The following is a 13,106-nucleotide window of genomic DNA, read 5'->3' on the forward strand; positions in this document are numbered from 1 at the left end:
CCGAGTAGCTGGGACTATGGGTGTGCGCCACCATGCCCGGTTAATTTCTGTATTTTCAGTAGAGACAGGGTTTCATCATGTTGGCCAGGATGGTCTCAATCTCTTGACCTCATGATCTGCCCACTTTGGCCTCCCAAAGTGGTGGGATTACAGGCATGAGCCACCGCACCCGGCCAAAACTAACAGTTTTTTAAAGTGGATGTAATGGGCTGGGCGCATTGGCTCACGCCTGTAATCCCAGCACTTTGAGAGGCCAAGGTGGGTGGATCACTTGAGGTCAGGAGTTCAAAACCAGCCTGGTCAACAAGGTGAAATGCTATCTCTACTAAAAATACAAAAAAATGAGCCGGGCATGGTGGCATGTGAGCCTCTAGTCCCAGCTACTCGGGAGGCCGAGGCATGAGAATCGCTTGAGCCCAGGAGGCAGAGGTTCCAGTGAGCCGAGGTCACACCACTGTACCCTAGCCTGGGCGACAGAGCGAGACTCTGTCTCCGGGAAAAAAAAAAAAGAGGCGCAGATGCAGTGGCTGGGCTGTGGCCTGTAATCCCAGCACTTTGGGAGGCCGAGGCGGGTGGCCGGGGTTAGAGACCAGCCTGGACAACACAGCACAATCCCACCTCTATAAAAAATTTAAAAATTAGACAGATATGGTGCTACAAACCTGTACTCACAGCTACTGACGAGGCTGAGGCAGGAGGAACTCTTGAGCCAAGGAGTTGGGGGCTGCAGTGAGCTATGATTGCACTCCAGCCTAGGCGACAGAGTAAGGCTACCTCTCTCTCTCTTTTTTTTTTGAAGGGAAAAAGAAAGGGAACATGGGGACCGCTGCAGTCCAGGCAGGTGCTAAAGGGCTCTCGATGTCATCTCGTTTATCACCCACAATCACCATCATTTTAAGGAGGTGACTGAGGCCAGGGAGGTGAAGTCACCTGCCCAGTGTAAAGCACTAGCAAGCGGCACACTCGGGATCTGCCCCCAGCTTTTCAGAGCCTTGCCCCTGCTGCCCCGCGCTCACATGCACCTGGTTGTAGAGCTTGAAGGCCTTCTTCAGGTAGCCGACCCGCCCGCAGCCCCCAATGAGCACCGTGTAGTTGCTCTCTGTGGGCTGCAGTCGCTCCTCCTTCAGCATCTGCCTCTCAAACAGGTCCAGGGCTTCGACCAGCTGCAGGGAAGAGGCAATAGGGCAGGGGCTCAGAACAGCCCCAGAGACCCTCGGCAGAGAGAGGGAGGCTGAGGCTGAGGGACCCTCCTGAGACAGTGCAGGACGGTGGCCCTGGGTGACTGCAAACCCCCTGGGCCCCCGGCTGTCTCTGCCTCATCCCTCCCCTCACAACATTTCCCCGGTGAAGCCTCAGTTCGTTCCTTTATTCCTTCATTATTTTCATCTGTTCATTCAAACAATAATTACTGAGTGCTTCAATGAGCCAGACAAGGTCTATCCACTGCAGATATAGCTGGGAACAAGAGGGAGCTCCTTCTTGGAGCTCATGTTCTGGTGTGGAAAGTCAGACATGAGGCCGGGCACAGCGCTCACATCTGTAACCCCAGCACTTTGGGAGGCTGAAGCCGGCAGATCACAAGGTCAGGAGTTCGAGACCAGCCTGGCCGACATGGTGAAACCCTGTCTCTACTAAAAATACAAAAATTAGCCAAGTATGGTGGTGTGCAGCTGTAATCCCAGCTACTTGGAAGGCTAAGGCAGGAGAATTGCTTGAACCTGGCAGGCAGAGGCTACGGTGAGCCGAGATTGCACCACTGCACTCCGGCCTGAGTGACAGAGCAAGACTCTGTCTCAAAAAAAAAAAAAAAAAAAGGCCGGGTGTGGTGGCTCAAGCCTGTAATCCCAGCACTTTGGGAGGCCAAGACGGGCGGATCACGAGGTCAGGAGATCGAGACCATCCTGGCTAACACGGTGAAACCCCGTCTCTACTAAAAAATACAAAAAACTAGCTGGGCGAAGTGGCGGGCGCCTGTAGTCCCAGCTACTCGGGAGGCTGAGGCAGGAGAATGGTGTGAACCCGAGAGGCGGAGCTTGCAGTGAGCTGAGATCTGGCCACTGCACTCCAGCCTGGGCGACAGAGTGAGACTCCATCTCAAAAAAAAAAAAGACAGACATGAAATGGGATAAGAAAGACATACAACATATCAAGTGATGACAGGTACTACAAACAAAACCAAAGCAGGGGCCAGGTGTAATGGTTCATGCTTATAGTCCCAGCATTTCGGGAGACCAAGGTGGGCAGATCACGTGAGGTCTGGAGTTTGAGACTAGCCTGGCCAACATGGAGAAACCTCATCCCTACTAAAAATACAAAAATCGGCCAGGCGTGGTGGCACACGCCTGTAATCCCAGCTACTCGGGATGTTGAGGCAGGAGAATTGCTTGAATTCCCCAGGAGGCAGAGGCTGCAGTGAGCCAAGATCGCGCCACTGCACTCCAGCCTGGGCGACAGAGTGAGATCCTGTCTTAATAAAAAAAAAAAAAACGTAAAGCAGGGAGTGCCAGAAGGGTGTGGAGGATTCACTTTTCCTTTTTTTTGAGACAGATTCTTGCTCTGTGACTCAGGCTGGAGTCCAGTGGTAAGATCAGCTCAGTGCAACCTCCATCTCTAGGAAAAAAAAACAATAAAATAAAACTGTGGCGGAGGATGGCAAAGGGCAGTGATACTTACAGCCATAAGGCTGGCAGTTCACAGGGTAGGCCCAAAACTTGGCTGGGAAGGTCAGGCGACCCCTTGCAAAACACTGAGCCGCCAGGGGTAAGAAGCCAGGAACCGCAGAACCCAAAGCGCCCCTCACCTTCCCTTCCTTGATCAGGCGTTTGCACTGCAAGAAGTACCAGTACGGGGTGTTTCTCCGGCCTCGCCATAATTTGGGCTCTGGTTCCCTTTGCTCCTCTCTCTGTTCCCTGAACTGCAGGTTATGGAACTCGGCTGTGGATTTGCGGAATAGTCTCCGGGAGGAGTATTTGTCAGAGAGGGTCCCAAAACTCTCCTCCTCGTCTTCTTCCTGCGTGGCCGTGGAGTTGGAGTGGCTTGGATCAGAGTCCAGGCTGCCCGTGTTCTCCGGGTGCTCCTGGCCGAGGGGCAGCTGAGAGGAGGAGCTGCTGAAGGCCGCCCACACTGGCCGCATCAGCCCCTCCCTGCCTCCCGCCCACCTGGCTCTACAGGGGTCCAGGTGTTGCAGGATGAACAGTCCCATGGGGTGGGCCCTGGAGAACAGTCTAGCGAGTCTCAAGAGGTCCATTTCTGGCTTTTCTGTCCCTCCAGGGCCTGGAATATATCAGGAAAAGTAAGAGAGTCAACTCAGTTCCTAGTCACAAAAGGCAGAAAGAAAGAAGTGCTTAGAAGTATGGGCCCAGGCTGGGCGCAATGGCTCATGCCTGTAATCCCAGGATTTTGGGAGGTCGAGGCCAGCATATCACTTGAGGTCAGGAGTTTGAGACCAGCCTGGACAACATGGTGAAACCCTGTCGCTATGAAAAATACAAAAATTAGCCAGGCGTGGTGGTGTGCGCCTGTAATCCCAGCTACTCAGGAGGCTGAGTCAGGAGAATCACTGGAACCCGGGAGACGGAGCTTGCATTGAGCTGAGATTGCGCCACCATACTCCAGCCTGGGTGACAGAGTGAGACTCTGTCTCAAAAATACAAAACCAAACCAAACAAGCAAAAGAACAGGCCAGGAACGGTGGCTCATGCCTGTACTCCCAGCACTTTGGGAGGCCGAGGTAGGCAGATCAGTTTAAGACCAGCCTGGCGAAACCCCATCTCTACTAAAAATACAAAAAAATGAGCTGGATGTGGTGCTACATGTCTAATCCCAGCTACTCAGGAGACTGAGGGAGGAGAATCACTTGAACCTAGGAGACTGAGCTTGCAGTGAGCTGAGATCATGCCACTGCACTGCAGCCTGAGTGACACAGTGAGACTCTGTATCAGAAAAAATAATAATAATAATAATAATAAATTAAATAAGAAGTATGGGCCCAGAGGTTAGAAAGCCTAGGTTCAGGTCAGACATAGCTCACTGCAGCCTCACCCTCCTGTGCTCAAGCAATCCTCCCATTTCAGCCTCCTGAGCAGCTGGAACGACAGGTGCGTGCCACTGCGCCTGACTAATTTTATTTTTTGGTCGACATGGGGGTCTTGCTATGTGCCCAGGCTGGTGGTCTTGAACTCCTGGACTCAAGCAATCCTCTCACCTTGACCTCCCAAAGCACTGGGATTACAGGAATGAGCCACCATGCCCAGCCTAAAATATTTTGAAGTCTGGTTATATTAGAAGGTTGCCATTGGAAAAGTCTCACAAGTGATGGCAGATTGAACAGATTAAAAACTAGGCCCAGCAGGCCAGGAGCGGTGGCTCACGCCTGTAATCCAGGAACTTTGGGAGGCCAAGGTGGGCGGATCACCTGAGGTCAGGAGTTTGAGACCAGCCTGACACGGTGAACCCCATCTCTACTAAAAATACAAAAATTAGCTGGGCGTGACAGCATGTCCCTGTAATCCCAGCTACTCGGGAGGCTGAGGCAGGAGAATCACTTGAACGTGGGAGGCAGAGGTTGCAGTGAGCCAAGATAGCGCCATTGTACTCCAGCCTAAGCACCACAGCAAGACTCTGTCTCAAAAAAACCAACAACAACAACAAACAAAAAACTAGGCCCAGCAAGGGGAGAGACTTGCTGGGGTCCTGCAGCAGTGCAGTGGGTGAGACTGGCCAGTTTGGGCTGGGCTGGCTTTGAACTCAGGTCCATGTAATTTATGGACAGACTCTCCTGACCAGCACCTTTGTGAAACTAGTGCAGGGGGCCTTTATCCTTCTGCATCTGGCAAGCCCTGCCACTCCTTCTTACAAGCATAGTGTTTATGTAATTTTCTTTTTTTTGGAATGGGGTCTTCATGTTGCCTTGGCTGGAGTGCGATGGCACAGTGGCAAACGTACAATCACTGCAACCTCCAACTCCTGGGTTCAAGTGATCCTCCTACCTCAGCCTCCCAATTAACTAGAACTACTGGTGCACAACACCATACCCAGCTAATTTTTTGTAGAGATGTAGTCTCCCTATGTTGCCAGGCTGGTCTAGTACTCCTGGCCTCAAGCAATCCTCCAGCCTTGGCCTCCCAAAGTGTTGGGATTGCAGGCGTGAGCCTCCATGCCCTGCCTTATGTGCATTAATTACAATACACGGAATTACAAAACAAAAAGCAATGATATTGAAATGGCATCAAAATGCTTTAAAAACAAATTTCTGCTATACTAGCATAGATGCTTATTTTCAATGCATTAAATAACAAGACCCTACAATAATTTCAAAGCAGTAATGAATGTAAGTGACAGCTTAAGATACCATCTTGTAGTTGCTGCACAAACTGTTTTTTTTTTGAGTCTCACTCTGTCGCTAGGCTGGAGTGGGATGGTGCCATCTTAGTTCAATGCAACCTCTGCCTCCCGGGTTCAAGCGATGCTCATGCCTCAGCCTCCCGAGTAGCTGGGATTACAGGCACGCACCACCACTCCCGACTAATTTTTATATTTTTAGTAGAGATGGGGTTTTGCCATGCTGCCCAGGCTGGTCTCGAACTCCTGACCTCAAGTGATCCTCCTGCCTCAGCCTCCCAAAGTGCTGGAGTGACAGGTGTGAGCCATCATGCCTGGCCCTGCATAACTCTTATCTGGAACTATCATTTACACTCACCCCCACTTGAAATTATGACACAGTTTCAGGCACTGCTAAGGCTGCTCCAGCAATGGGGAAAGGAAATGCTAAATTTCACAGAGAAAATAGGGGTGCCATTTTGTTCCTATACAATTTCATTACCCCGCCCTGGTTAGAAAACCCTGAATTAGGCTGTACAGTGGCTCATGCCTGTAATCCCAGCACTTTGGGAGGCCCAGGCGAGAGGATCGCTTGGGCCTTGAGGCTAGGAGTTCGAGACCAGCCTGGGCAACATAGCAAGGCCCCCATCTCCACAAAAATTAAAAATAAAAATTTAAAAATGAGCCAAGCGTGGTGGTGCAGCTACTCAAGAGGCTGAGGTGGGAGAATCGCTTGAGCCTGAGAAGTTGAAGCTGCAGTGAGCTACGACAGTACCACTGTACTCCAGCCTGGGCCACCGAGTGAGAAAAGAAAAAACCCTGAATTAGAGACACGCTGCGGCCGTCCTTCCTCGGAGAGACCCGCCCCTCCTCAGACGCCCACCTGGACCCTCAGGCCAACGCCGACCCCTCTCCACACAGACTTTTGCAGCCTCAGTTTCCCTCCTCGGACGCCCCTGGCTCCAATCCTGGTTCGGGCACTTCCTTCCCCTCTGGCGTGTCTCTGCCCGAGTCCCGGGGTTCCTGCGAGGATCACACAGGAACTCACTTGAAGTGTTCGGCGCAGTGCATCCGACAGGGCTCTCTACCCGGTCCCCGCGACTGACCCGGCTCTCCCTGGGGGTCACCCTCTCCCCGGACGCGCAGGCGCAGCCCGCGTCGCCGACACACGCGGCTGGTTTCAGGTTTCCGGCGAGACTAGGCCGGCGTTCGGCTGGCGGCTAGCCGGGACTAGCGGAGCGGCGGGACTCCGCGCTCGATTGGCAGTGCCTGGACAGGCGCAAGAGCCGGCGCGGGCTCTGGGCGCTCCCGGCATCCCTCGGGCGGCGGCGGCGGCGGCTACGAGGCGCAGGAGGAGCGTGTGCGGCGGGCCCGGCGGCGGGTAGAGGCGAGAGGGCTGCAGGAGACCGAGGGGGAGCCGGGCCGGTGGGGCCGCCGCCGCCGCCATGCAGGAAATAATCGCCAGCGTAGACCACATCAAGTTTGACTTGGAGATCGCAGTGGAGCAGCAGCTCGGGGCGCAGCCGCTGCCCTTCCCCGGCATGGACAGTGAGCGTGGGGCCCGGGCGGGAGGGCGAGAGCGACTCGAACCCGGGACCCGCCCCTCTGTGTTCCTGGGACTCCTTCGCCTCAGTCCTGAGACCTCCCCGGGCTTCCTCTGGATCCTGGGACCCCTCTCCTTCGGTCGCGGGACTCCTCCCTCTATGTCTTGAGAGTCCCTCCCACCTCCTCCGGGTCCTGGGACCCTCCCCTTTAGTTCCCGAACTCCCTCATCTGTGATCCGGGACTCTTCTCACTCCATGCTGGAAACCTCCTCTTTTGGATCCCGGGACGCTCCCCCTTGGTTCCAGGACTCCTGACTCCCAGGCCCCCATTTCCACCGTCTGGAGACCCCTTTTCCCCTCACTCGAACTCAGGAGTTCACTGCCTCGGATCTTTGGCCCCCTGCGGCTGTTTAAAGGTAATCTGTAGACGGGTAGGACCTTGTCCGTTCGCTTAATTCTTGAATAAGGGTGGGTTATCCTGGACTGGAACTCTCCCTCAACACTCTCCCAGCTACAGGAGAGTACAAGGATATCGCACCCCCTACCTCCCAACCCCGCTACATTGAGCGTCTCTTCTTTTTGCTTTCATCAAAACTAGGCTGTCGGAGGAGGTGTGCTGAGGGAAGGACCACCTCTCTGTAGGAGGGCCCAGCTAGACTCTTAAACTCCCTTCTAGGACTTTCTCTCCTGGGAGCTCATCCTTAGTTTTTGGCCTGTCCCTACTTTTTTCTGGACCCCAATTCTGAGTTGTTCATCAGACCCAGCAGCTGCTGTGGACCCTTGGCCTGAACTCCCTTCACTCCTCCCCTTCACATGGTGGCTCCTGGCTCTCCACCCCCTACTCAGTGGGAAATCTTGTACTTTAAAAGAAACCAGTAGTTTTCTTTGTGTCTTCTTTCCTATCCGGACACACTTGAAATCTAATGCTATAACCTTAAAGTTCGCGGGCTTGTGGAGGTCACTGAGTTCAGTCCACAGATAGGGAAACTGAGACCCAAGCGGGGGAAGGGACTTGCTGACGACCACTCAGTGCATAGCAGAGCCAGGCAAGTTCTCCAGTACCAGCGGGGTCTCCCACGTCTCCCAGCAGCCTCTCTCCCCTCAGGCGGCCACACCTTCTCATGCACATGTGACCTCTGAGTCTGTCCCTTTATGTGGTTTTCTTGTTGTTTGTTTGCTTTTGAGACAGGGGCTCCTCTTTTGCCCAGGCTGGGTGCAGTGACGCAATCATGGCTCAATGCAGCCTCAACTTCCCAGGCTCCGGCAATCCTCCCACCTCAGTTTCCCAAGTAGTTGGGACCACAGGTGTGCACCAACACGCCTGGCAAAGTTTTTTTGTGTGTGTTTCTTGGTAGAAACACTGTTTCACCATGTTTCCCAGGGTTGGTCTTGAACTCCTGGGCTCAAGCGATCCTTTCACCTCGGCCTTCGGAAGTAGTGAGATTACAGGCATGAGCCACCACACCTGGGCTATATATATATATATATAATTTTTTTTCTTTTTTTTTTGTTGCCTGTCCCACAACTTTACATGGTGATACTTCTGTACAAGATAGTTTCGTTGGAAGTTAAGTCATCAAGAAAAACAAGATAGTGCTTATAAGGAGACATCATCAGACCACCCTATTTGACACACCCACAAACACCATCACCACTGTACACCCCCTAAAAAGCAGCTGCTGAAATTCACACACACACACACCCCCTCTTACCTACCCCTCGAGTCCTGTGATAACTTCATCCCTGCACACGTGGCCTTTTCCTGTCTCTTTTTTTTTTGAGATGGAGTTTCACTGTTGTTGCCCAGGCTGGAGTGCAATGGCACCATCTTGGCTTACCGCAACCTCCACCTCCCAGGTTCAAGCAATTCTCCTGCCTCGGCCTCCTGAGTAGCTGGGAGTATAGCTTTCCGCCACCATGCCCAACTAATTTTGTATTTTTAGTAGAGATGAGGTTTCACCATGTTGGCCAGGCTAGTCTTGAACTCCTGACCTCAAATGATCCGCCTGCCTCAGCCTCCCAAAGTGCTGGGATTATGGGCGTGAGCCACTGCGCCCAGTCGGCCTTTTCCTGTCTTGATGGCACTAGCTTGAGACCATGGAACCACCCACGCAGGGCAGATCTTTCCCTCCCACCCTTCTGCCACCTGACAGATCCACAGGCCTGTGAGGGGAGGTACAGTGGCGAGGGGCCCACATACCTGTTCTTGAGGCCAGGGACACGCCTGGCCATGGTGCTGCCCCAGCCAGGGCTTCAGAGTCTGTAGGCACCCTCCACACTCACTGCTTGTCCATATCCTGTTCAGTTAAAGCCCAGTGAGGCCACAGCCCTTCCTCACCCATCCCTCCTCTTCATGCCCTTCTGAGGTTTGGGAAGAACTGTCACTTCGCCCATAAGGCATACTCATCCCATCCACATGACACTCAGTTCCCAGAACTGTGGATCTCTGAGCAGAAGCAACTCTAACCTCTGAAGAGAAAGACCAGATATACTTTCAGAATTTTTTTTTTTTTTTGAGACAGAGTCTTGCTCTGTTGCCCAGGCTGGAGCATGGTGATGCAATCTTGGCTCACTGCAACCTCTGCCTCTGGGTTCAAGCGATTCTCCTGCCTCAGCCTCCTGAGTAGCTGGGATTACAGGCATGTGCCACCACGCCTGGCTAATTTTTGTATTTTTAGTAGAGATGGGATTTCACCATATTGGCCAGGCTGGTCTTGAACTCCTGACATCAAGTGATCCACCCCCCTCTAGGATTACAGACATGAGTCACCGCACCTGGCCACTTTCAGACTTTTTGAAATGCAAATGGAGTGACCTCCCTGTGACAGCAGCCGTAAGTTCTATAACCTCAGCTGTGTCCAGCAAAATCCGCCTGCTTCCAAGAAGCCAAGGAATCTTTTGTGATTTAGCAAGGGGAGGCACGTTAAGTGGACTTCAGAGATGCTGTCATTGGTTTTTCAGCAATTCTAAAATGGTTACTTGTGGAGGAAACTGTTTCTGATGCCAAGGTCAGTTTAGTCTGGCAACTGGGGGCTGGTGAATTCCTGGACTCATCAGAACAGCTGGTCCCTAGAGCCCACTGAATTCCAGCACACTCTTAACTGTGGGAATGAAAGGCTGTGCTTTATTTTTTCTTTTTTTTTGTTAACAGGCAACATAATCAAAAACAAAAGCACAACAGCCTTAAAGCTGAAACAGCAATAAGTCAAACTGCTGCGGCAGTTCACAGATGTACCTGGGGTACGTGCTTCCTCATGGCGAGGCAGGACATAGGCACATCACTGTGCATTTAGGTATATATGTGACCAAACAGAATGAGAGAAATGGAAAACACTGGAGAACAGAAAGTATCAAGAACCTTTCATCAGGCAGTCCCAAAGCGCTCTGCTCTTTTCCTCTTCTCTGCCTCTATATCCTCTGTGGTTCCAGTTCCAGCTGAACTTGTGACAATCCCAAATCGCTCCTTCCTCTTTTTCAGTTTCTTGTCATCTTCAGACTTTCTGGAGATTGAAGAGACATTCAAACCAAATCTTTGAGCTCTTTCCTTGGACGTATCCAAGTTAACCATAGGTTTGTTCTCAGGTGACAGACTTGTGTTGGAACTGAAGAAATCCCAAACCTAGCTGCCCAAGTAGCTTTCTTACTCTCCAAGTTCACACGTACACTGAATCATTCGGCCCTCTTCTGCGTTCTCGCAGCCTGTGGTATTTCAGATGTAATTTTCACCACTTTCTTCTCTGCTGCCACATCAACAGGTTTTTTCAGGGGGTTCTTACTCTTTGACGGGGTTTGTTTCTTCTTCTTCTGTTTCATCTCCCAGTACATCTTCATTTGCCTCCTCTTCAGCATGTTCTTCAAGGAATGCCTGGAGTCTGTGGATAAGATCTTGCTGTATTCCCTTGGTCTCCAAACCACAAGCAAGACATTGTTGTTTAGTTCAGCAAGCTTCAGCTTATGGAGCTCCACCATCTCAGTTACCATCTTGTTACCCCCTCCGGGTGTGCTCTTTTAATAACTGTCTGTGGGGTGGGTTGCGGTGGCTCACGCCTGTAATCCTAGCACTTTGGGAAGCCAAGGCAGGCAAATCACGAGGTCAGGAGTTCGAAACCAGCCTGTAATAATTGTATGTGGGCCAGGCGTGGTGGCTCACATCTGTAATCCCAGCACTTTGGGAGGCCAAGGTAAGCGGATCACTTGAAGCCAGTAGTTTGAGACCAGCCTGGCCAACGTGGCAAAACCCCCCTCTACTAAAAATACAAAAAAATTAGCCAGGCGTGGCGGTGCACACCTATAATCCCAGCTACTCAGGAAGCTGAGGCAGGAGAATCTCTTGAACTGGGGAGGCGGAGGTTGCAGTGAGCCGAGATCGCACCACCGCACTCTAGCCTGGGTGACAGAGTGAGACTCTGTCTGAAAAAACTAGAAAAAAAAATTGTATATGGATGTTGCACATTAAAAGCAGTCCTCTGTGTCTGCACTTAACGTGCTTTCCTTTGAACTAGTGTCTCAGAGGCACTGCCTCTTCCTTGAAGCCTGACCCTTCTCAGAGGCCCTGATTGTCTATACTTCTGTGAGATCATTTCTTCTCTCTGCCTTATGTTAAGGTGTCTGTGAATTCGCCTTCCTGGAGTAAGGTGTGAGCTGGGGGCCATTTATTTCTGTGGGTCAGGCATGGTGGCTCATGCCTGTAATCCCAGCACTTTAGGAGGCCAAGGTGGGTGGATCACCTGAGGTCAGGAGTTTGAGACCAGCCTGGCCAACAAAACCCCATCTCTACTGAAAATACAAAAATTAGCTGGGCGTGGTGGCAGGCGCCTGTAATCCCAGCTACTTGGGAGGCTGAGGCAGGAGAATTGCTTGAACCTGGGAGGCGGAAATTACAGTGAGCCGAGATCGTGCCATTATACTCCAGCCCAGGCAACAAGAGTGAAACTCCGTCTCAAAAAAAAAAATTATTTCTGGGATCTTGTACTCCAGCCTTCCTTTCCCCACCCACTCTTAACTCCTCGAAAGGATCTTATATACAGGAGGCTCTCAAAGCACTGGGTAATGACTGCTCTCACTGTTTGTGTCTCATTTTGTAGGGCATGACTAACATAAGCAGCTTCTTCCTTGCTTGGTTGGGCTTTGCATATTTTTGCTACTTTATTTCCTATACCCTGAACCCTTGGTGGGTCAAGAGGTCAGAAAGGTTCCCTCCCACTGTCTTCAGACATCGTCAGTAGCAATTGCACCTCTTTGTTTGATTCCTCTCCTTTTCTCTCCTTTCTAGAGTCGGGTGCTGCTGTCTGTGAATTCTTTTTGAAAGCTGCCTGCGGCAAAGGTAAGAAACTCTGGGCTCCCTGACGTGCTTTCCAAGGCGCCCTTCCACCTCCTTGTCCCCAGCCGAATTGGAGGCCGCCAGGTCTCTGGCTCACATTGCTTTCTACAGACTCACAATCTCTGTAGATAAAACTGGTTCGGACAGGCTAGGAACCTGATGGGGTGTTCCACCTGAAACCTAAATGCAGGACTGAACCTGGCTCTAAGGCTGCCTTATCACTTCGCATTCCCCATGGCCACAACCTGATCTGTGACGTGGAAAGAAGCCCCCAGCATTGAGACATTCAGGAACTTTCTCAATGTCACAGAGTTAATCAGTTGGCAGAGCCCAGTGTCTGAACCCAGGTCTTTCTCATTCCACAGTCTTCACGGGCTCATGGTTTTCTGTGGCCTCCCATCCAAAACACCCCATGATAACCCATCTTGTGGGGTCTTGTTCTCGATAACCAGCCCCCAACACAGACTACACAAGACTACTGAGGTGGGAGAATCCCTTAAACCAGAGAGTCAGAGGTTGCAGTGAGCCGAGATCATGCCATTGCACTCCAGCCTGGCAACAGAGCAAGACTCCATCTCAAAAAAAAAAAAAAAGATCTTGCTTCATTCCCCTGGTCTCCCAACCACGAGCAAGACATTCTTACTTTAGTTCAGCAAGCTTCAGCTTATGGAGCACCCACCACTGTCTTGGACGCCATCCTGTTACCCCTTCGGCTGTGCTCTTTTAATAATTGTATGTGGGTCAGGCGAATCCATCAGAAGTATCACTAGGGGCCAGGTGCAGTGGCTCACACCTGTAATCCCAGCACTTTGGGAGGCCAAGGCGGATAGATCACCTAAGGTCAGGAGTTCAAGACCAACCTGGCCAACAAGGTGAAACCTCATCTCTACTAAATATACAAAAATTAACTGGGCATGGTGACA

At 51.7% G+C, this 13,106-nt stretch overlaps 2 protein-coding genes and 1 pseudogene across 6 annotated transcripts in view; 1 reads left to right on the top strand and 2 right to left on the bottom strand.

The window, feature by feature from the left end:
* Positions 1 to 13,106, bottom strand: part of LOC105513049 (pentatricopeptide repeat-containing protein 1, mitochondrial) — a 45,532-nt gene that overhangs the window by 11,632 nt on the left and 20,794 nt on the right. The window contains exons 1-3 of one of the 2 annotated variants that reach the window (XM_011943794.1): positions 6,368 to 6,603; positions 2,801 to 3,273; positions 1,023 to 1,163 (exon numbers count right to left, since the gene is read on the bottom strand). In XM_011943794.1, the coding sequence (XP_011799184.1) occupies positions 1,023 to 1,163; positions 2,801 to 3,247 (588 nt within the window). In that variant the 5' untranslated portion in view covers positions 3,248 to 3,273; positions 6,368 to 6,603. Of the gene's footprint in view, positions 1 to 1,022; positions 1,164 to 2,800; positions 3,274 to 6,367; positions 6,604 to 13,106 lie in introns of those variants that run through there. The other variant, XM_011943793.1, reaches the window with a different exon arrangement.
* CPSF4 (cleavage and polyadenylation specific factor 4, 30kDa) overlaps positions 6,627 to 13,106 on the top strand; it is an 18,774-nt gene continuing 12,294 nt past the window's right edge. For all 4 annotated transcript variants that reach the window (XM_011943800.1, XM_011943802.1, XM_011943803.1 and 1 more), the window contains exons 1-2: positions 6,627 to 6,867; positions 12,136 to 12,186. In XM_011943800.1, the coding sequence (XP_011799190.1) occupies positions 6,765 to 6,867; positions 12,136 to 12,186 (154 nt within the window). In that variant the 5' untranslated portion in view covers positions 6,627 to 6,764. The remainder of the gene's footprint in view (positions 6,868 to 12,135; positions 12,187 to 13,106) is intronic.
* LOC105513050 lies at positions 10,205 to 10,712 on the bottom strand (annotated as a pseudogene).

This window comes from Colobus angolensis, unplaced genomic scaffold, assembly GCF_000951035.1.
Source record: "Colobus angolensis palliatus isolate OR3802 unplaced genomic scaffold, Cang.pa_1.0 Scaffold222, whole genome shotgun sequence".
Classification (NCBI taxonomy): Eukaryota; Metazoa; Chordata; class Mammalia; order Primates; family Cercopithecidae; genus Colobus; species Colobus angolensis.